General features: G+C 33.9%; 2 protein-coding genes, 1 non-coding gene and 1 pseudogene across 3 annotated transcripts; 3 read left to right on the forward strand and 1 right to left on the reverse strand.

The window, feature by feature from the left end:
- Positions 1 to 1,471: 1,471 nt before the first annotated feature.
- LOC148252899 (uncharacterized) lies at positions 1,472 to 2,110 on the reverse strand (annotated as a pseudogene).
- A 1,655-nt stretch (positions 2,111 to 3,765) lies between these two features.
- On the forward strand, positions 3,766 to 17,569 carry LOC110821923 (Transducin/WD40 repeat-like superfamily protein). Its single transcript, XM_088208253.1, has 10 exons — positions 3,766 to 4,268; positions 4,504 to 4,600; positions 6,117 to 6,178; positions 6,549 to 6,611; positions 7,395 to 7,454; positions 9,453 to 9,509; positions 11,507 to 11,549; positions 11,831 to 11,908; positions 16,527 to 17,008; positions 17,110 to 17,569. Exons 1-10 carry the CDS (start codon positions 4,173 to 4,175, stop codon positions 17,197 to 17,199), a joined length of 1,128 nt encoding a protein of 375 aa, XP_088064379.1. The 5' UTR covers positions 3,766 to 4,172; the 3' UTR covers positions 17,200 to 17,569.
- Positions 12,956 to 13,061, forward strand: LOC148252900 (U6 spliceosomal RNA). The gene has a single exon (XR_015813758.1). It is a non-coding gene; the product is annotated as a U6 spliceosomal RNA (small nuclear RNA).
- Positions 17,570 to 18,618: 1,049 nt separating the features above from the next.
- Positions 18,619 to 23,730, forward strand: IRX1 (cellulose synthase family protein). Its single transcript, XM_022051888.2, has 13 exons — positions 18,619 to 18,941; positions 19,044 to 19,120; positions 19,592 to 19,643; positions 19,732 to 19,873; positions 20,288 to 20,554; positions 20,678 to 21,023; positions 21,112 to 21,249; positions 21,449 to 21,574; positions 21,653 to 21,865; positions 21,946 to 22,192; positions 22,268 to 22,467; positions 22,550 to 22,903; positions 22,986 to 23,730. Exons 1-13 carry the CDS (start codon positions 18,764 to 18,766, stop codon positions 23,571 to 23,573), a joined length of 2,928 nt encoding a protein of 975 aa, XP_021907580.1. The 5' UTR covers positions 18,619 to 18,763; the 3' UTR covers positions 23,574 to 23,730.
- The last annotated feature ends 192 nt before the right edge of the window (positions 23,731 to 23,922 follow it).

Below are 23,922 nucleotides of genomic sequence, written 5' to 3' on the forward strand. Positions count from 1 at the left end.
CAATGAATGATGGAATAGCCATGAAAGAGCATCTGAGATCATGGGCTCATGCAGTTGCCTGCATTGTCAGATGAAGTTCACAAAACAAACTTGTTGCAGGTTCGATGATTCTTCTACCTTCGGCTTTTAGATTGTAGTTTCCTTTTAACAGATTTTTGGGCTTGTTTTCTTATAATTAATTATGTTGTATATGAGTAAAAAGGAAATAACTTTTATCATAAATTGATTTTAAGTTAGGTGGAACCTTTATGATTTCAATTGATTTTGGTCAAGGGTCTTATTTGATTTGCTTAATAGAAAAAAAAAGAGAGAAATGCTTCAAATATTTAATTTTTTAACCTTTCCTTTTTTTTAAAAAAAAAAAATTTAAATACATAATACAAGATTAGTCTTCCTATAATTTAATTTTATTTAAATTGATATTATTAGTATTTTTATACTTTTAAAATAAGTTAAATTGATTTTTTTTGCCAGTATCATGAAATACCGTTTACCGTTTATATTGATGTTAGGTAGCCGTTAACATGATCAGGTAGCTTAATATTTTGTTTAATGAATCTTTGTGCGAGTACAGTATATCTATCATGTGTTGTCACTATTATTAAATATTATTTATCGTTTATATTGATGTCAGATGATCGTTGATATGATCATGTAGCTTAATGTTTCATTTAATAAATCTTTGTATTATTTTAATATATCTATCATGCGTTGCCATTATTGTTAAATAACGTTTACCGTTTATATTGATGTCAGGTGGTCGTTGACACGATCATATAGCTTAATGTATTATTTAATAACGTCTGTATGAATATAACATATTTATCACGTAATTGTTATTCTGGTATTTATTAAAGATTTATTTTTTTAAAACACTAGTTCTTCTACATACACTACGTATATGTTAATTTATTTTTAGAATTTTATATAACAATTCGGTAAAATACTTTTTCAATGTAACAAAAAGGAATTTATGTACATAAATCTTGCATGTCTCAAAAAAATTATTGATTTTTATTTAAAAGTTTTATTTTTTAAAAAACTAACACATTACATATTGCATCGATAGCATAGTATATAATATTAATATCTAAATAATTATGACAATTATAAAACATATAAACCTCTATAAAATTTATGGTACATTATGTTGGTAACAAATATGATATTTTATTGATACTTAAATGCGTAACATTATCACTCATTATAAATAAGTTAGAGATACGAATAACACATCAGATGTAGACCTCCTGATAACCTCATGATTTATATATTATTCAATCAACTCTTTACATGTTCTACAAATTTTAAATAAAATTAATCAAATAATTAAAAATTATATAAAAAATAAATTTGTGTGTTTCTATTATTATGAATTACCATAAGTGCTTAAACACTTGATATAAAGAGCAATTGAGGTATTAAGAGGATTTGTCTATTCTTTTCCAATATGTTCTTATTGTTGTGTCCATTATTTTGATTGGTATCTCATTTTATTGTGCATTTTTTCTGAATGTTTTGATCTTTCATTCCGATTCTGATATTGAAATGATAATGTATAAGATAAAGTTGAATTAATGTAATAGTAGGTAATAATAAAATAAGATCTATTACTTTTAACAAAAGTATTAAATACCTTTTTGAAGACATTGTTTCTTGTTTTCTTTGTGATTTGATTGTTCTTTCTCGATCAAGATTTTAATTTTTTTTGGAGAATTTACTATTGAGAAAGCAACATAAAGTTGACATAAGTAAATACCGACTGAGGTAGATATAAACTAACTTTTTAATGATTGACTTGGTTTACATTATAGTGTAACAAATTATTATTAAAAATTGTTTACGCTTGATCATAAATAGGAACTCATATCATTCGAATTACTACGTACTATCAAATTTTGCTCATTTTTATTATCTTCATTTGAATAATATGCTTCTCCAATTTGGTGATTATGAATCTTGTTCCATTATACATACCAAATAAAATATTTATATTTCTTAGAAGCATAATTGACACACATCTTTTTGTCAGTAAAATATGATTTAGAAGCCCTGATATCTTCAATATGTTTAAGAACTCTGGTGGATGTAATATTGATGGGTCTTTCATGTCTTATAAACTTTTAGATACATCATCAGTGTTTTTATATTTATATATTAATTTAAAAATATTATGTAAAAAAGTTATTTATGACATTAAGTGCATTATTTAATGAAGTTAAAATAGTTATTTTTTATAAATATTTCATATCTCCTGTGTGTTTTTAGAATTGATGATATGTTTCATTAATAATATCTACAATTAAGTTAGTTAATTGAATGAGAAATTTATCTGAAATATCAATCCAACTTTTTTCTTTTTCTCAATCTCTTGTTATTGTAGGATTTTTTATTGCCTAGTTTGATAAACCACTTATTAAAGTATTATTTTTTTAGTTATCTCAGTAGAATTTCATTTATTTTTCTTGATTCTGATACTTTTTATCTACACTTCTATTTTTTAGGAGAATGGGTAAGATTTATTTGAAATTGCCTTCAAGTAAGACAATTTTTCTTCAAAATAGTTTGTATGAAACATCTTTGCTCCTTCATCGTAAAATATCTTTTTGTATTGTATTGTATGTACAGTCTCAAAAGTGTTGCAATGACCTACTGAGACTTCATCTCAAATAATTAGTGAGTAGTGATAGATGAGTTTTGATAATTGTGTTTCTTGTTTAATTTCATATCTACCGTTTTTAAACTGTTCATAAGAATCTCATGTCTATCATGCATTATTATTATGTATTGAAGAAAAAGGATAAAAATATATACAATAAATTCGCTTGAAATAAAAGTTAGAGGCAAAATGATCATTACACAAAAATAATTAATAAATATAAAATTAATAGCGAGTTCTCCAAATTGATCATGTGAAGGGTGATTGAATGTATTTTATATGAATATTATTTTATTAGTAAAGAAATTAAATTAAAGTTAATGCATTGATTATTTAAAAAACAAAAACTCAAATAAGTAAATTGGATACAATTGAAATGGCAAATATAAAAGGGGAAAATTTTGAAAAGTAAAACCTAAAACACAAGCAAAGGTTTTCTCCCTGTTCTTTATGCATCTAATTAGATCTTGATTTCTTCCTAGCTGTGATATATATATATATATATACATGTTACACATCATGTTTTATTCTATCTTCACTAAGTTTCTTGCTAGTTGAAAACAGGAAGAACTATCGACCATGTTTGGTTCTCTTTGATAATTTATATAATGTGATTTTTTTTTTTTAATCCAAATTAACAACTTGTTTGTTTCCTCGATATAACGATATGACTAAACTTTTAATGTAACAAGTCGTATTCACGATAACAACTTTTCATTCTATAGTTGATTAAACTACGTTTTTATTAATGACAATCGCTTTTTTTTTTTTGAATTAAACTTAAAATAAGATGAAACTGAGAATGACAAAAAAAAATTCGTGACTGTCCCAAACCATCCGGTTAGTTGAAAACTGCTGTGGGTTTTAAACGAGTTCGAACTAAACCAAATTGGATTGAATCAAATTTTACCTATATGGCGGAATCCGACTCGACAATGTAAATATATTTATATTATATTTTGTAAAATTAAATATATCTATTTTATGAATGAATTAAAAGGCCAAGCCATTTATTTAGGAGGAGGGCCTAAAAATTGGGTAGCCCATAACAAATTAAAGAAATCCAATACATGATTTATATTTACGTCTCCTTGAAACTTTATTCTTCATCAGCTATTTCCCGTTGATCTGTTCGCTCACCCACTTAGATCTTCTCTCCTCAAGGCCCTCACTTTCCTTAATCTCTCATTCAATCCTTTCTCAGCCGCATCGTATTGATACAATACCTGATGGGGGCACGGGATGAGTTTAAACTGAAACCTGGATGGTCTGAGTAAAATACCTTTTTCGTTAAATAACCCCAAAATTTTTGTTCCTCATAACCAGGTCGGGTTTGAGTTTGGTAATCCGACTCATTGTCATTCCTAGATGGAGCTGAGACATATTGGTTAAGCCCACCTATCAAACTTAAGCATGCCCATTCGACCAAACCCACCTTCGCTCAGCAATCAACATGTAGAGGCAGAGGAAGAAGAGAGAAGCCACCATTGAAGAGAATAAAGCAGCGGTTCCAATGGCAGAGCCACGAAAATTAAGAGGTCACAAAGCTACAGCCACGTGCTGTATTGCCTCGCGTGACCGCCCTGGCCTTGTTGCCACCTCCGGCGAGGTATTCCTCTATCCATCTTGTATCTCTTTGATTGGTTGGAAATAAAAGAAAGAACGAGAAAGGAAACTTGGCCTATGAGAGAGCTTGGAATTTATGGGCCGAGTTTTCTGTGACTCATGCGTAATTGAAGTTGCAAAGTTACTCGAGTTTATGATTTCTCTTTATCTAACTAAATAATTGTTTACTGAATTGTCTTATGCTTTTTTTTCTTTTGGCTTTGTTTTGATGAAAATAGGATGGTTGCATTTGCTGGTTTGATATGCGATGCAAAGATGTGCAATTTATCATGGATGTTAGCAATGATCCTATTTCATCGTTGTCTTTCAAGTCAGGTGAAATATTGTGCTAAATGATATCAATATCTCCATTGTTATTTTTAGGTATATTACTCGGTATGATACTGGTACCTAGTGAACCTTGATTGCACAGAAGAAGAATAAGCAATTTTAATTGTTCAGTAAAGTTGGGTGGTAAAAGTTTTCCAAAGTGCAAATCTCTAGCAAAGAGGCCCAAATTTTCATTTAGATTCTGTCGTCTCTCATCACATTCAAGGAGTCTGCATGTGCCTTCATAGACCAGGAGGGTAGGAATTCAAGTGAAGGTCAACAAGACTGAGAGATACACTCCTTCATGGGATGGACTTGATAAGCTTGGTCAATAAGGGTGAAGTTTTTTGGAATCCAAAATGCAGGACTTGCAGCTCTAGGACCATCTTGAGAAAAATTTACAAGTCTTTTAATAGAAACTTACTCTTCCGTCAGGAGAGGGCTAAATTTTATTACTTAAATCCTAGCACTAATAAACTTGAGAAGTGTTCAACTAAAATTTAGAAAGTTGTCTCACATTGTGTGAAATAAAGGCTTCAAAATATTATTGTTTGCTGGATTTTAGAATCATTGCCCCAAAAAAGCATGTGAAGCTTGGTAGATAGAAGTTGTTGAATGGAGTTAATGTTTTGCTTGTCTGGTGCTGAGTTGTGCCTCAAATTCTGAGAGAGTACCGTTCTCAAGAGGTCCTAGCATTGGGATACATTATCTTTGAGCGTGGGTTAATTTTTATCATGGGGATCTTCTTGTAATTTTGAGTTTTTCTTTCCTCTATATAAAGGAGTAGCCCTAGTTGTAAGAGACTGTTCTTCTATAGTGAAAAATTTCATAAAGGGCTTGGCAGAGCAGGCACAAAAATGATGTTAAACTCATTGTGATCTTTATCTCTCTCTTTTTACTTCAATCTGCATGTTCTGTGTGAATAATATCTCTAGATTTAGTCACTGGATAACTTTCCTTGATTGCACGACTTCAAATAGATTTTTACTTTTCTTAACAAAGGAAATGCAAAAGAATAGAGTTGACGTTGTCTTCCACTTTTAGCATTATTGAATGTGAAAAGTTGCTTATCACTAGAAAAATGTGAGCAGTTGCTTATCATTAGAAATATGTGAAAAGTTGCTTATCACTAGAAATATGTGAAAAGTTGCTAATGTAAACATCCAAGTCAACATTGGTTTAAGACCTACAGTTTATGAGCTACCCACACAAATTGATCTTTTTGTGCACTGCAAGTGAAACACATTGGTAATAAGTGTGCACCATGGGTGAAATGCATTGGTAATGCTTGTTACAGTTGCATCTTAGATAGCTGACCTTTGTACTTGAAGTGAATGTATGCTAATAAATGTATTTTTGGGACTAAAAAATATTTTTATATATTGTTTTTGAGTTTCAAATGATATGGGAAACATATACTCTCTGAATATGATATTTATGTATGTCTTTAAAAATTTATTAGATTTTGAAAAGATAAGTAAGAAGTTGATGCATTTCTGCGACTGAGTGTTGCATGATGCAGGAAATGAAGATATTATTTATGTTTCATCAGAAAAGGAAATAAAGTGTTTCGATTTGCATAAGGTAATCCCTTCTCTATCACATTCTTATTTTGGATTATTTTGCAATTTTTCAGCATGTCTTTTTATGAAATAAACATGCATGAATAATATTTTTCAACCTTTTCTAAATCTATATCCCACTGCCTTCCACATTCTATCCATCTTTTTTGTCTTGCAAAGCTGCTTTTTTCTTTTCCTCCCAGTTATGTGCTTTAGTGTAATATTTAATGTAACCCTAGAATTGGGACTTTTTTTCTCTTACAACTTTAGTTTGGTGTGTTGTTTACATGTATACGCATGTGCATATGTACATTAATGTTTTTAGATGAACTTGTGTTTATGTGTATCTTTATATTTAGTGCAATTACTTATAGGTTGCTTTTCTTTTGTAGCTGGATGGTGCTTCTTGGAAGCCACTGGGAAGTTATAACTATAACAAAGATGAGATTAATCAGGTAAACATTGTTTTATAAAATGAAAAATCTTAAATTGTTTAAGCGTAAAGATTTATTTGTTTTGGAATTTTTGCTTCTCTAACATTTTGGCACATTATTAATGTTCCTCTAGTGAGAGAGAGAACAATAGCAAGCCATACAAGACAGATGGTCAATGCCTAATATTTAATGGGGGACCTCAGAAGATACAGTGAGCCTTAGTCCAAAGTGATGGAGCTAAAAATTGTTCCATAACTGGGGAGATTGAAACCCATCTTAAAGACTTCATTCCTTTCCTATGTTACACCAACAAAACCAGCAAACTTAGCATACTCCATCACATTTTTGTTGATTGTTCCTATTATGCCCATGCGAAGAAGAGGTAATGAGAACTTTGGCAAAAATATCTTGCCCCAAAAGTCTTAAAGACCCTGTCCACAGCCTTTGGCTTGCAAAGAATTGTAGGATCTTAGTGACAAGATCACCCCTTTCCAAGAGCTGTGGGAAACAACTACTCCTTTGGCTACTTTCTGCATTAAGGCCCATGGACATTGTTCTTAGCATCATTGACATGCATCGAAATTGGGAAGTTTTTATGTTGAGGAGCTAGTACTTTTGTTTTGCTTTACTGTTTCTAATACACATTCTCTTTATCTTAAAAAATGTTTGCTTCACTGTTTCATTACTATCTTGTGGAGGATGTCTCATTCTCCTTATTTGTACTCTTTTTCACTTTCTCTCTTAATAATATTTCTTCTTTTATCAGAAAAAAATCTCAAATGATGTCTAATTCTGTATATGCAGATTGCTTGTAATTCAAGGTCATCTTTTCTTGCTTCTGCAGATGATACAGGTGATGTTAAGGTATTGTATGTTTTTTTCACTGGTTTACATTCCATGCTGTTATATGTTTCTCTTTTTACCTTTATTTTTCTTGGAAGTAAAAATTAGGCTATCTGATGAGAACCAATAGTACAATATAGAGAAATAGAGGAAAGTATGGTAAAGAGAATAGTATAATATATAGATAGAGGGAAAAAAGAATAAAAATGAAGACTTAGAGAGAGAAAAAAAGAATATTGAGAAGGCATGAAGAATTAAAGATAGAGAAAAGTATTAGGTAGACACGTGAACTAATTTCACTAGAACATTATCAACCCAAGCTTAAGATAAGTTGTTGGTTAGAAACTATAGGTTTTCATTTAAAAAGGAAAATAACTAATAGGAAGACATCCAAACATACCTTAATACTGGATTACGTATCGATCTTCTTGTCACAGATCGTGGAAGCTAGATTAAGCGGAAAAAGTTTTTGATGTGTTTTCTTTATTCGAGTAGAACTCCTAGAACTCCTTGACCGCTTCCCAAATTTCATGTGTCGTCTTGTACAAAAAACAAAATTTCACTGATATCATTTATCATGGATTAATCAACTACGACATGATCAGATTATTTTCAGCCTTTCAAGTTTAGAATTTTGGATCTTTGGCGCTCGGTGATGACTTCTCCGATGAGACCGTTAAATGTAGTTGCTTCCATTTTACTTGTAGCTGGTGATAGGAATTTGAGTAGTTTTTGATTTGAATGGTTTGCGAAAAATAATTCCATCAGAACGAGATGTGGCTTAGAGGTCACTGGTTTTTTGTTGTGGTCATCTTGTATTTGGTCATCAACAAGAGAAAGACAAATTTTTTTTTTAGGTTTAGGGATCTTGTTTTGATACTATGAAAATTGAATTAATATTTAATTTATAACATCTTATAGATATAGGAGAAAGTTATGGAGAGTTTTAGTAGGAACTAAATACAAATTAATCCCATAAGAGGAAAAGGTCTCCTAATTATGAAAGTCGACTATGATTCTTCTTTATAGTTATTTTAAAAAAATTTCTTCTTTATAGGGAGATTTCCCTAAAGATACTAGTTTGGATAGGAATTGAACTTCTATAAAAAGTCGGATTTCTACAAAAATAAAGAGAGATAATATACAATAGAAGTCCTAAAAACAATTCTTAATTCTCATGTATAATCTATTCTTGAAGCCTTTTTATTCACAAATTAAAATCAATAAGGAAAATTATAAACTATATTTTGGGCTTGGAGGGGCATTAGTGGTAGTAGGAAACAACTGGAGATTGTCCCGTTAACTATATTTTGGGTGGTATGAAAGGAGAGGAATAAGAGGGCTCTTGATGGGGTTGAGAATGCTGATAGTTTTGATATCTTTAAGAATAGATAGTTCTAGACCCTTAGTCTTTTGTTACGGGGTCATCCTCTTTGTTCTATGAAGATATGGCGAACTTTTGTTGATTTTGATTGATTTGTAAATTTTTGTACATGAGCGGTACTTCCTTAGTGCATATAACAATATACTATTCACTCTTTTTATTTCAAGAAAAAGAAAAGAAAATGATAAACTAATAAAATAGGAAATTAGAAGTTTCTAATTTCTAACAATACTTTAAATCTATCTAAATGAACTAAATAAACTAAAATAATAAGAATAAGAATCAGAATAATAATTACATGGATTTCTCTTAATGCTGAGCCTGCTCCAGGTTGGATCTTATTCTGCGTCATATTCATTTTGTATGAATTCCTTTTTTTTTTTTTGCAAATAATTTTGTAAGCCATTTGAAATACAATGTGAATGAGCAAGAAGATAGAAGTTGAGAAATGATGTAGCACGTTATCTGACAGCAACAATGACATGTTCCTTCTGTTGATTAGGAATTGTCATCTGTAGTCGCAGTTTTTTTTTTGGGTATCCAATATTTGTTGCAACTAGAACTCTTTCTTTAAATATCTAACCTCTTGAAAACTGTTTCTTTAAGTATCTAACATCTAATGATGTTTATGACAGATCATTGACATTCACCAGCACTGCATCTACAAGACACTAAGAGCTGGCCATGCAAGTGTATCCACAAATCCATATTTAGGAATTTATTTCTCATTTACCTTCATCACGATCCATGCATTCTTCAATCTCTTGCAAAAGGAAAAAGAAATTGTTTCGATCCCCAGGATTGAGGGGGCAACTAATCTCAAATATTTTAGGCTAACCAGCTTTGTGGTGGTGTATCTACAAGCTTACACAAGAGTGCTTGCTAAAAAGGTTCAGCAACATTGTGGGTCTTGTGGTGGGTGAGGCACAATAGGCTTTTGTTGGGGCTGCAGGAAGGAAGACAGATTCTTAACGTCTCTTGGTCACTAATGAAATGGTCATCTCTATCTTTAGGAATGGCGAGCAAGGTGTTCTATGCAAACTTGATATTGAGAAAGCTTATGACCATCTTTCGTGGTCCTTCCTCTATCTGCTTAAGTGGATGGGATTCGATGACGTATGGTGTTAGTAGACCATAGTGTCTCTTTTCATTAATTTTCTGTCCTTAATAATGGTGGGCCATCGGATGTTTTCAAGCCTTCCAAGAGTCTAAGGCAGAGGGAGCTTGTTATTTTTTATCTTAGTCATGGAAACTTTTGACTTTGTAATTCTAAGAGCGAGAGAGACCGGCCTGTTTGAGGGGCTTTGTATGAGGATCGGTACTAACAAGACCCAAATCATCATCCTTGATTTAAAACGCACTCTCTTATTAGGTTGTAGAAATTTTTTTTCCCTAGAGTACCTTGGCCTCTCTCTTGGCATCGAAGTAAAGGAGAAGGCCACTTGGGATCCCCTTTTTCTAGAAATGGAAGTGGTTGTGTGAGTAAAAATGGATCTATCTCTCTGAGAGTGGAAGCCTCACTCTAATTAAAGTGCATTCTCCAATCTTTTGGATCTACTGTATGTTCCTTTTCTCTATTCACGTGAAATTAGCAAAGAGTATTGAATCTATTGCAGGTTTTTGTTGGGTGATTCCAGAAGCAAAGAAAATATCGTTTGGTGGCTCAAATGCTAAAAGTTGACTTCCATAAATTGAATCACAGACTGCCAGTAACTTGACTCTGAGCTTTTGAAGGCTGGTGGTTTAGATCCAAAAAAAAGTTGTTAGATTAGTGGTACTTGGACACAAGGCGTTACACCTCTTCATTCCTCGTCCACTAGGGATAATTGGCTTAGGATCCTGCCTGCTTATTTTGTTTAAGGGTCATCCTGTTCTGGATGAAGTGAGTTTTGCAGATCTGTTTGATCTCTTCACTCTTAGTAGAGCTCTTCTGTATGTGTGTGGCACTCCTCTGGTGGCTTGTTATAATTACTTTTTGCTCTCTTAAAAGAAAAAAGAAAATTTTGCCAATTGTATGCTAACTATTATGACATTTTTTTCTGCCATTCCTCACCTCCACCCCCCCTGACACTCCAACCCCACAACTTTTTGGACCCAAACTATCAGCAGTCAAAAATTTAAACTCAAGTTATTAGTAGTGTGTAAGATGAATTCTTATACAGTGCTCAATATCTCCACATTGAAAAGGTATATGATCATTGACTTTCAAATAAAAACTTAAATCATACACTACCAATAACTTGAGTTTGAGCTTTTGACTACTGGCAGTTTGGGTCCAAGGAGTTGTTGGGTTACTGGTAAGCATTGTACTTGTATTGACTTAGGACCCTGCTTATTTTGTTCAAGGATCATCTAATTCTGGATGAGATGAATGTTGCAAATCTATTTTATCTCTTCACTCTGAGTAAGAGCTCTTTATACTTGTGTGGTACTCCTGTGACGGCTTGTTATAATTATCTTTTTCTCTCTTAAAGAAAAAAAAAATTTGTATGCTAACTAATATGACATTTTTTCTGGCATCCCTAATTCTCTGATTTCAGAAAGCCTGTTACTAGAACAAACTGTGAGTCAGCCTCCCTTTTATTTTTTTTTACTGGTTACCTCATTTAAGATTTTTCCCTGTTCTTTCACCTCGTCATTGCAAGCTAGAGATGCTATCATTCTTGGTGACCTTTACTGTACATTCTAGATCTGTAGCAGTGTTCAGTTCATCCCTTGGAGACCATGGGAAGGTACTTTTAAGTTATTATCTAATATATTTTTCCTAATGTTTGGACACAATAGAGAGACATGAAATTTTATTTACATCTAAAAGTTCCAATTGCTACCATAAAGTTTCTTCTATCCAGCTGAAACTATAGGGAATTTTGATTGTGTATTCGAATGGACTTGTTAAATGAAGACATGCAACAATTCTGTCAGAATTACATCTAGCTTGTTTCACTCTATTATGTGAATTGTGTTTTGTGAAATTTCTTTTTCTGAATGTTATTTATGTTGTGTGCTTTGGCAGTTATTACTGGAGGCTTTGATTCAAAATTGATTATGTGGGACTTTTCCAAAGGTCACCCTTGCAAAATTTTGGACTTTGGTAAGCATTTTTTGTTTGTCTAAGTTCCATGATCATGTGTTTCCCCTGACTCTAATTTGGTTTGAGTAGTTTGGGAGTGGGAATTGCAGACAAAAGCTATATCTTATTATTACTGAACTCTTAGAATTGTGAGTTTGCATTTTATCATATCGTGTTTTCACATTGTGATGCCCATGGAAATCAAAGTTTTACATTATGAGTGACATTTATGCATATAACATAAACAAAATGCTTCTTAGTTTCCATCTAACTTTTATAGACCATTTGGTTCAACCTTATTCTCATTACACTTTACTCATAGATATTAATTACTTGATATGTAGAATATAAAATTTTCGTATTTGGTAATGATTGAATCAATTTTCTTTAATGATGAATTTCTATTTTTACTTGTGAAGATACTGATTACAAATCTACCTAATTTGAATTGAACATGAAATCAAAACATTATTCCCATTTAACTTCTTATTTCATTTATATTATATTTATGTTCCTTTCCAAAGAGCTCACATTTGAACCAAATGTAGCGTACTAGTCTTATGGTTTGACAAAATCATTAGAGTTTGGCTTGTTTTTGGAGTGTTATATTTGGCTGAAATAGCAATTAGGTACCAGTACAAGAGTAGAAATGAGCGAGTTCAGAGATTATAATTCAAACATTAGCTTAGTGATCTAAGTTTTTTAGGAATATAGCACATTAATAAGGTAGTTTCCCCCTATTAAATCCTAATGACAATTTATGTATTTTATAGAACCTGATCTGTTGAAGTGAGTTAATTTTTTATTTTTAACTTTTCTTTATATGATTTCATGCTAGCTCCTTTTAGCTTAAAAATTAGTTTGAAGGTTCTCTCCTTTTAATTGAAACATTAACTTTTTTCTCCAATTATATAATCTTTTCTTCTGTCTTGAAATCTCTCTCCACAAACTGGTTCTCATTAGCGTTCTTACTAACAGTAACCCTTTGCTTGGATTGAGAAGAGAGAGGATCAAGAAAATGAAAAGTAAGGATATTCATTTTCCTTCTATTTGTGTAGATAAAAGAAAATTATCGTTTAAGTGACATCCGATAGGATTTGAGAAATACATAGAATATCAACATGGTCTCTCTGAAAGAATGACAAGCACATATCTAGAAGTGGCCCAAACTTTTTTTTAAGAAAAAAAAGTAATTAAATTAAGGGATGGTGAGCGTCCCTCACTTTTCCTTTAACAATTTATTTTTTTATTGGCTAAATCCAGAGAAAAGAAGAGAAGGAAAACAATTAACAAATTTTAATATCATCTCCTAATTCATCCTTGATGGTCTAGCTTACATTAATAAGGTTACAACAGACATTTTCATAATTTTTTTTTTTTTTTTAATTACTTTTTCCTTATACATCTGAACCAAACAAAAATACTATCACAATTTTTTCTGTATCTTTTTTTTTCCTTCTCAATTTTGTTAGTCATTTAAATGAAGAAAACATCTTTCCTTTGCCTTAACCCCATTCTTCTGTTTTTCTTTTTCCCCTTCCATCCTTTCATTTTCTTTTATTTTCTCTCCTTTTATTGGGTTCTATCCCTGTGCCCTAAATCTAGTTATGGGTCCTTGAAGAGTAAAATAAAACGAGGTTGAACCAGATTTTCTCTAGTTTTTTCTTACTTACAGACCTATAATTTTTTGAGATAAAAGAGAGAAATGCTATTGAAATGGACGCCAAGGGGGTGTAAACCATATACAAGTAACAGGATTTACATTTCAGTGAGAATGTTTACAACAGAACCTAAATCCTCAAAAGAGTCAAGATTGTGGCCAAGTACAATAGTACCAAAAAAATGCAGCCACCTATCTTTGATAAAGGCAAAGTGGCGGATTCAGTTCTGTCATTCAGGTATCTATAGAGGGATTTAACTGTAAAAGAGCTTTTTTTTTTCACAATTTCCAGTTTAATCTATCAGTCCTTACAGGCCTATGATGATATCTTAAATAAGGTTTATTAAGAGAGAAACCAAAACTTTTCTTAAGTTCAGTGCGGAAGAAACTTAAAATTGATATTCTGCATATCCTTTAACATAGAATAGAACCCATATGTACATAAGTGCCTCCTTAAGGATAGAGACTACCCCCTTAAGACTAACAACTGCCTGGAAGTATTTGGACATATAACTGCCACAATCTACTACAACAACTGACTAACAGGTTATTTCCTATACAAGGAACTACCCAAAAACTTATAAAAATAAAATATTTTTTTCAACCATCAAGTCTTCCTAATCCATCTAAAGAAAATAAAAAAATCTTACTAAATTTCCCATGAGAGAATCTCTTATAAACTTGGTAAAAGACTCGGTACACTGTGCTACTATAGTCTCTGGTTCACCCTTTTGAGGACTCATAACAGTACTCTCCTTCCTGAAATGGTGCTTGTCCTAGAGTGCAAAACTAGTATAGCGAACCAGCAGATAATCAACTAGTTCCTATGATGCCTCAGCCGAAGACAAGCTTTCCCAATGAATAATAGCTTTGCATTTGCCTCCCTGAGTGCAAAAATCCAGCACAGCTTGAGGAGTAGTAATTAGTACTCCTTGATCGATTACTTGTGAAGCAAGCAGAGGGGATGCTCTTCATGAAATTCCTTGAGACACAAAACAAAGAAAACAGAGTGCAATTTGGAGTGGGCCAGAAGTTCCAGACGATAAGCCACTGAGCCTGCTAACCACAGGAAAAGGCCCGTATAATATGAAATGATCTGTTGGAGTGCCTTGTGCCCAAGCAGGTTCAGTGGTAGGGCAGCAAGCATAGGAGAACCAAAATAACCTGGATTAAAGGGGATATCCCAGTATACAGAATCATAATGAGCCTCATGACATCCTGTGGTTCTTGTATGAGCTCCTGTAAATCATGGAGAACTTGATCATGTGTACCAAAATTCATGGTCAACCACATCCAGAGGGGAAGGACCATCACAAAAATACAACAATTTTGGAGGAGGGCAACGATGGACAACCTCAAAGGGAGTTTTACAGAGAGAAGAATGATAGCCAGTATTTAGTAATGTTATGCAGGCCACCAGTCGACCCAATTCTTTGGTCTATCACTAGTGAAGCACCTCAAATACATTTCCACTATACAGTTCATCACCTTAATCTGTGATTGGATTGGGAACTGAAGAAAATGAGAGCTTCACACCACTTAAACGAAAAAATTATTTCCAAAAGATGCTGGTAAAAATAACATACCAATCATTGACAATTCATTCTGGTAATCCACGCAATTTGAAGGCATTATCAAGGAAAATATGAGCTACATTTGGCAAGTCTGATTTTTTTTAAAATATAAAGCTGTTTCGAGGTTACAGGAGGAGGGAACAGGTTTGTGGGAGCTTAAATTAATGACTACTTTCTTATAATCAATAGAAAGGCTTCAAAGAATTTTGTAACACAAGATCCTCTTCTGACAAATAGTGAGTGATGGAGATGAGGAGGTCAAGAGTGTTTTGGGTTTTTGCAGATTGGATTCAATGGAGGTCATTCTTCATGGTGTGGTAAAATTCAGACTTACAGTGGAGTAGCCAGGTATGCGATTAATCATGAAAGAGTTCAGTCTCTTGCAATGCTTGGTGGCCAGTCAAGGTTTTATTTGACCTTTTTTTAAAAAATAAAAGGTATAAAGTGTATATTAACACAAAGGCACCAAGGAGATGCCACATATGTACAAAAATATTTATAAGGTTTTATTTGGTTTGAGGAGCCTTCATAGTGTGTGCGAGAAGATTGTTGCTTGACTCCAGGGGAGAACTAGGGAGTGAGCATGTTGCCTTGTTGAGCTTCCAGGTTCCTGCATCACCTATTATTGCTAACGGAGGAGATACATTTGATCCATTGATATGATCAAGTACATTAGAACCTTGGATCACTGGTAAAAGAGTGGATTTTTGGATAAAATTAAGTGAAGTCTAGGGTCTTGCTATGTTAGAAGTGTCAAAGCTGGGATGGGAAATTTAAAAGGGGATTTTCAGATAAGTGAATTCTAGGGTCTCACTATGTTAGAGATGCCAAAGCAAGGATGGGAATTTTTCAGATCATAGGAAGATGGTGATGGGCTGGCAGTTTGGAAAGGAGAGAAAGCTGCGGTAGTTACTCATTTGAAAATTGAATTAGGAGACCTATCATACCATGTAAATTTAAAAATAAATTCAATTTGCAAGTAAAGCCCACACCTTCAGGTAGAACTCTTGGAAAAGGATAAATACAGTATGTGTTGCAAAACTAACAGAATGTAATCTTAGCAAATAGCTTCTTTCTTTTGAATTATAAGTAATTGGCTAACAAGTAGATTGCAAGTTGGTTCACTCTGCAGGAAAGGAAAAAGGTTGCAAGTGCTATCCTCTGATATAGTTTATGTTAATAGTGAACTGTATGCAAAAACATGTTATCCTGATTAATTTATAATTTCATGCAATGAAATGCTAGTTGATTCTTTCAATTTTTACGTGAGCCAAATGGAGTTTTCAGCGCTATACTTAAATTATTTCGCTATTTTTCTGAAGCAAATGGAACTTCAGTATGGAAATTTTTTAATTTACTCCTGATAATTTACTAGGTCTTATTTACCATCTTTTACGGACTGCAGGTTTGCCAGAAATGAATGGTTGTAGTACTGCAGGCCAATGTTTTAATCCTGCTTTTGTCCATGCACTAGCAGTTCCAGATGTCGATATGTCAGATAAATTAGGTAGAATATGTGTTGTAGCTAGGGGTGATGGTGTTGTAGATGTGATTAATATTGAATCAGAACTTACTGATGTTAAGTCCAAAAGTTCAATAAAATCCAGGAAAGGAACTCAATCAGTGTCAAAACACAGAATTCCTGGTGATTTAGGAACTTCACATCAGAATGGAAGAAAGCGATTGCAATTGGATTACTCATTTGGTGGGCATACTGGAGCTGTCTCTTGTGTGCAATTTTCCATGTTTGGGGAGAGGGGGAAATTCATAATTTCAGGTGGAAATGATAAGTTTGTGAAAGTATGGGATTGTTTCGGATGTCTTGATGCAGGTCAAACTAGCAGCACTACCAATCCTCTTCATTTAAACATCAGTTTGAACAAAAAGGTCAGTGTTGTTTATGTGTTTTTTGTTTTTTGTTTTTTTAAGTCTGTCAGTGTTTTTGGAGTATTCCATTTACATTTAAATCTTGGAGCTTCTATGGATAGGTCAATTGGCTCTGCACAACTCCGTCTGAATCTGAAAACCTTATTGTCTGTGACACAACAAAGGTCGTTAAGGTTTTTTCAGTGTCATAGAACAAATGAAAATGCAACCAATACAACTGAACTCTGGGTGATTGAAACTCCTGTTGCACATGCACCATTGAGGTTACGGGAGATGATAGTTTGAGGTTTTGATGGCTCCATTCTGATTTTCATTCTAAGGGTTTCATTCAGGAGGTGGTAGTTCAAGGTCTCCATCGAACTATTCTGATTTTTATACTCTAAATTTGCATTTCCATTGTTATTTCAAATATGTTACGAAACAAGGAGCCTTCCTGGCATTGTTTATGCAATATCTCTATGTATATATTTTATAGAAAAGCAAAAGCATGTATTTTTAAGCTAACAAATATAGTACCATGACATATGAGCTTAATGACTAAAAAGAATCAGTTTAAATGCACGGTGAGCATCTTGAAAGACTGGTGTTTTGTTAGAAGACAAGTAGTTTTGAGTGTAATTGATATGCAGAATGCTTTCCTTTTTTTTTTCTATTTTGTTCTTCTCTCCCCATCTGCGGTGAGAAAATGTATAATTTCTTCCCTCAAAATAATGTTATTTCATTTATGGCAGATTTTATTTACTTACAAGACATGTATATACCAGAAATATAATAGTTCTTACGTAACATGCAACTATTACACTACATGGTAGGTCGAGTCAGAAGTATTTTATTGCTGCGATTACTCGGGAAAATTGTAGCCATGATCATGGCTGATGGGTTATGAATCAGAAATGTAATTTTTATATTGAAGACTTATATCCTTATTCATTAAGATGTGTTTCTATTAATTAATCAAATTTTTATTTAAAATTTTGATAAATGAAAAATATATAGTTATGTGTATATAATTGTAACTGCACTAATTTTATTAATATTTTTTTTAAAATTTACTTAAAATATGAGTTCATTTGCAGATTTGTGAAATTTTCTTGTTAAGACTATATATGGAAGAAATGCATTGTTTTCTAAAATTCATTTTGAATTTTGTTTCTATTTGACATACTTCAAATGTTTGTGTCGATATAAGAAGTCAGCAAATCAATAAATTTTGTTCATACTTATTTTTGTAACGCATACAAATAAGCATTTTATTTAAAAAAAAGAAAAAACCCTCAGAGCTCAACGAAAATATATGATTGTTCTTACCACTCTTAGAAAAAGAAATGTTTGATTTTCTTAAGAAGAGAATTTATAGTGTGGCCTCAGTTGATGTTAGCTTCTATCTCCAACAAATATAAATATATGTATACATATACGTAACTTGTATCCTACACATTCAACAATTCTTGCAGACACATAAAAGTTCTTTTTCTTTGTTGGTATTTGTTAGTTAAAGATGTATCTTCTCCAACCGAAACTTTCCTTGCACTTCCCGCAAAATTTCAAATGTTTTTCTTCCCAAAAAAAAAAATAATCTCATCTTTCTTCCTCTTCATCCTTTTTGAATCTGCACACAACAAAAGATGACACCAACTCCTCACCCTCCAACCTTACCATACTCAACCTCTCTCCCAATTAAAGCTCTGGTTTTGATCATATAAACCCATCAACCTCACACTTGATCAGATGCAGTGAGCAAGTCCATCACCCAAAATGATGCAATCTGGGATTCCCATCTGCAACACCTGTGGTGATCAAGTTGGGTTCAATCCCAATGGTGACCTCTTTGTGGCTTGCCATCAATGTAATTTCCCTATTTGCAAATCTTGCCTTGATTACCAAATTAACAATGGCCGTAACGCTTGCCTGCGCTGTGCTTCTCCCTTTCATGGTATTTTTATTTTCCCATCTCTGCAGCTTCTTTTCTTAGTGCCTCTTAATCTTCTTCTTCATGCCTTGCCCTTCTATTGATTGCATGCTTGTGGACTTTCAGACGACTTGTTGGATCAATTTGAGCCAAAGGCATCCGGAAACCAACCAACAGTCTCTGCCCATCTCTCTACTCCCCAGGTATGCTTATTATCCTGCAATTCTCTTCCCATACAATATTATTTCTGATTTCTAAGCCCCCAGAAAATATAATCAAAATGCAGTGTAAAATGAGTTATTTCCTTCTAGTTGAAGTTTTTTATTTAATATGATATTGTAGCTTTAGTTTATGCAAATTTAGTACTCTAATCTGTTAAGTGCTCCAGTTACTTACCTATCAGTGGAGTGTTAAGATGCAATATAAACATAAATTAAGCTCATATTATGTAAACCTAATATTCTGGCATGTGAAGTACTCTAGTGGTCATGTATAATTCTATTTGTGCCTTAAAGGAGTGTGAAGAGATATAATACAAATAATAAATTGACATATTCACTGCTAAGGAAAAGAAAAAAACTTATCATAAGTAATTAATTGATATCAGTAATTTCCTACATTGCTTGAAACCTGATGACATTAAAGCTTCTCTAACTTGATCATGGTTTCTTCAGGATGCCGGAATTCATGCCAGACATATCAGCAGTGTGTCCACCGTGGATAGTGGTGAGTGGCTTTCTTTATATGCGTCTTAGTAGCTATCTTAAATTAACTAGAACCATCACTAACCATTTTGTTTCAAATTTTCATGAAGAATTAAATGATGAATCCGGGAATCCAATCTGGAAGAATAGAGTGGAAAGTTGGAAGGACAAGAAGAGCAAGAAGAAAAAGGCTGAGGCTAAGGTTGAACAAGAGGCCCAGGTTCCACCTGAACAGCATATAGAAGAGATGCCGTAAGCTTTTTCACTGACCTTTCAAATAGTAAATAAAAGTTACACATGGAAGGCGTAGTGGTCTAGAATCTAATTTGTGTAGATCTTAAGAAAATTTTAAATAGTAAATAAATTTTTTTAATACGTTAAAAGAGATCAGTTATTTTCGCATTTACTTAAATTTTAATGTACTAATATGGGATTGCCTGAGTACTAATGGAACTTTTTGGGTCAGAACATTTAGTGCCTAAATGACTTGTAAGGGCCTCAATCAGAGGGTTCCTACCTTTTGTAGCACCCAAGGTGGTGCTTCAATAAGTGTCTCAAAATGTTTTCTTTGCATTTGCAAAATTCATGCGGGTTTGAATTTATTCTATTTATGTCTGAATCTAAATTGCTTTGGTGTCACTGAAAGAAACGTAATTGGTTTTGCAGGTCTGTAGAGCTAGCAGAACCGCTTTCGACTGTGGTTCCACTCCCACGGAACAGGCTTACACCATATAGATTTGTGATCATTATGAGATTGATCATTCTTGGTTTTTTCTTTCACTACCGAGTAACGAATCCTGTTAATAGTGCTTATGGTCTGTGGCTCACCTCTGTCATATGTGAGATCTGGTTTGCTTTTTCATGGGTGTTGGATCAGTTCCCTAAATGGACTCCAATAAATAGGGAAACATTCATAGACAGGCTATCTGCAAGGTACAAATCTTTCTCCTATTAAACTTACGAGCTACCAATGTGATAAAATGTACATTTTTTAAGAAAGAAAAAATGCAAAAACTGATATTTAAGTATCTGAAATGGCTTCATGTCCCATTCCAGGTATGAAAGAGAAGGCGAACCCTCTCAGCTTGCTGCTGTGGACTTCTTCGTGAGTACAGTTGATCCATTGAAAGAACCGCCATTGATCACTGCAAACACTGTGCTTTCCATCCTTGCTCTGGACTACCCTGTAGAGAAAGTCTCCTGTTATGTATCTGATGATGGTGCTTCAATGCTTACATTTGAATCTCTCGCAGAGACAGCTGATTTTGCCAGGAAATGGGTGCCATTCTGCAAAAAGTTCTCCATTGAACCTCGAGCTCCAGAATTTTACTTCTCGCAGAAGATTGATTACTTGAAGGATAAAGTTCAACCTTCTTTTGTGAAGGAACGCAGGGCAATGAAAGTAATCACTTGAGTTTCTTATACTTGATTCGATAAGTCTGTAATATTTAGTATCAGTCATATGATAGATACATTTTCATTGGTTGCAGAGAGACTATGAGGAGTTTAAAATTCGAATAAATGCTTTGGTAGCAAAGGCTCAAAAGACACCTGAAGAAGGATGGACTATGCAGGATGGAACACCTTGGCCAGGAAATAACACTCGTGACCACCCTGGCATGATTCAAGTTAAATCATCCAGTGATTTTTAGAATTAATGCTTTTGAATTCTAAATTTCAGTGAATTTTTTTCTTTCATTAAATTAGTTTTGATAATATATAACAAGTCACTTCTACTAGCTTAAGCTTTGGGAGAATTTAATTTATGTACTTGCAGAAATTTCCCTTGTCCAGAATTTGATTTATAACATAAGTTGTCTCTTCCAGGTATTCCTCGGAAGTAGTGGAGCTCATGATATTGAAGGAAATGAACTTTCACGATTAGTTTATGTGTCCAGAGAGAAGAGACCAGGCTACCAACACCACAAAAAGGCTGGTGCTGAAAACGCTTTGGTATGTATATGAATGAACAGACTATTTGGTTCATGAAGACTTAAGTCTAGAACACTTAGAATGACTGGTTTTCTACAGGTGAGGGTGTCTGCAATTCTTACCAATGCTCCCTTCATCCTTAATCTTGATTGTGATCACTATGTTAACAACAGCAAGGCTGTGAGGGAGGCAATGTGCTTCCTGATGGATCCACTAGTTGGTCAAGACGTGTGTTATGTTCAGTTTCCTCAGAGATTTGACGGAATAGATAGAAGTGATCGTTATGCCAACCGTAACACAGTTTTCTTTGATGTAAGATAATTTCATAGTCATGATGTCATTCCATTGCTGCACAAGGCATCTAACGGGAAAGCTTTAAATTATGTACTCAGATCAACATGAAAGGGCTTGATGGCATTCAGGGACCTGTTTATGTGGGGACAGGTACTGTTTTCAATAGACAGGCACTATATGGCTATGGACCTCCCTCTATGCCCAGATTACCCAAGTCTTCATCATGTTGTTCGTGGTGTTGCTGCTGCCCCTCCAAGAAGACAAATAAAGATGCCTCAGAGGCATACCGTGATGCAAAAAGAGAAGAACTTGATGCTGCCATCTTTAACCTCAGGGAGATTGACAGTAAGTAAAACATTTGGGCGAATAGAAGTTTATGTTTCATATTTCTTAAGGTATGTCTTGGCTTTGATGATGCAGACTATGATGAGTACGAAAGGTCAATGCTGATATCCCAGATGAGTTTTGAGAAAACCTTTGGCTTGTCTTCAGTCTTCATTGAATCTACCTTGATGGAGAATGGAGGAGTAGCTGAGTCTGCCAACCCATCAATGCTTATCAAGGAAGCAATTCATGTCATTAGCTGTGGGTACGAGGAGAAGACAGAATGGGGAAAAGAGGTGGCTTACAACTTTGATGTTCTTCCTCTAATTTTCAACTTTTATGAGATTTTACTCAGATTTCTGGGTTGTTTTTTGTTAGATTGGTTGGATATACGGGTCGGTGACGGAAGACATCTTAACAGGTTTCAAGATGCACTGCAGAGGATGGAGGTCAATTTACTGCATGCCTTTGAGGCCTGCATTCAAAGGGTCTGCACCAATCAACCTTTCTGATCGTCTCCACCAGGTTCTCCGGTGGGCTCTTGGGTCAGTAGAAATTTTTCTGAGCAGACATTGTCCCCTTTGGTATGGATTTGGAGGAGGCCGCCTCAAGTGGCTTCAGAGAATGGCATATATAAACACCATTGTATATCCTTTCACTTCCCTCCCTCTTATTGCTTATTGCTCATTACCAGCAATTTGCCTTCTAACTGGAAAATTCATCATACCAACGGTAAATTTTCTCATCAAACTCCTTTACTTGAACAAAGTGAAATAAACTTTTTTCTTTTAACTCAACTTACTACTTTGTCCAGCTCTCAAATTTAGCCAGTGTCCTCTTTCTGGGACTCTTCATCTCCATCATCGTTACCAGTGTCATGGAGTTGCGGTGGAGTGGTGTGAGCATCGAGGACTTGTGGCGTAACGAGCAATTCTGGGTGATTGGAGGCGTTTCAGCCCACCTCTTTGCAGTCTTCCAAGGCTTCCTGAAAATGTTAGCTGGTCTGGACACCAACTTCACTGTCACAGCAAAAGCAGCAGATGACGCTGAGTTTGGCGAACTCTACATTGTCAAATGGACAACACTTCTGATTCCCCCAACAACCCTTCTCATTGTCAACCTTGTAGGCGTGGTTGCCGGATTCTCAGACGCATTAAACAAAGGATACGAAGCTTGGGGACCGCTTTTTGGCAAAGTGTTCTTCTCCTTCTGGGTCATTTTTCATCTTTACCCATTCCTCAAAGGACTGATGGGTCGCCAAAACAGAACTCCCACCATTGTTGTGTTATGGTCAGTGCTCTTGGCATCTGTTTTCTCACTTGTCTGGGTCAAGATCAATCCCTTCGTCAACAATCCAGACAGCTCAACCATAGCTCAGACCTGCATTTCTATTGACTGCTAGCTACTTATATTGCCAATTACTATTCCATTCAACCCACATACGTTTGTGCTTCTGCAATATCAACACTTTTGGATATATATATATATATACGTATGTATATAATTCATAGTGTTAATTAAAGTTTTGATCATCATTATCCTTTTGGACATGATTACTATGTTTTGTAAAGATAGATAAGGAAAGTTTTTATATTTCAAAGGCAGAAAAAGAGAGAAAGACATGAATGTTATTGGATTTCCTCCATTTTCTTTTTCCGGTTTTGCAGTGCAATTGTAATATTTCTATTAAAGAGTAATGACACAAAGTTTATTGTGCTCTCTTACATGCTAAAATAGATTAATTCATTAAG

Source organism: Carica papaya, chromosome 7, assembly GCF_054855325.1.
Source record: "Carica papaya isolate Zhongbai chromosome 7, ASM5485532v1, whole genome shotgun sequence".
In the NCBI taxonomy this organism is placed as follows: Eukaryota; Viridiplantae; Streptophyta; class Magnoliopsida; order Brassicales; family Caricaceae; genus Carica; species Carica papaya.

Bases quoted from the DNA above. Each gene is read 5' to 3' on its own strand.
- LOC110821923 (XM_088208253.1), top strand. From the start codon at position 4,173: ATGGCAGAGCCACGAAAATTAAGAGGTCACAAAGCTACAGCCACGTGC. The intron at 6,179-6,548 runs GTAATCCCTTCT...TTTCTTTTGTAG, and splicing joins AGTGTTTCGATTTGCATAAG to CTGGATGGTGCTTCTTGGAA. The intron at 17,009-17,109 runs GTCAGTGTTGTT...TTCTATGGATAG, and splicing joins ACATCAGTTTGAACAAAAAG to GTCAATTGGCTCTGCACAAC.
- IRX1 (XM_022051888.2), top strand. From the start codon at position 18,764: ATGATGCAATCTGGGATTCCCATCTGCAACACCTGTGGTGATCAAGTT. The intron at 20,555-20,677 runs GTACAAATCTTT...GTCCCATTCCAG, and splicing joins ATAGACAGGCTATCTGCAAG to GTATGAAAGAGAAGGCGAAC. The intron at 21,575-21,652 runs GTATGTATATGA...GGTTTTCTACAG, and splicing joins CTGGTGCTGAAAACGCTTTG to GTGAGGGTGTCTGCAATTCT.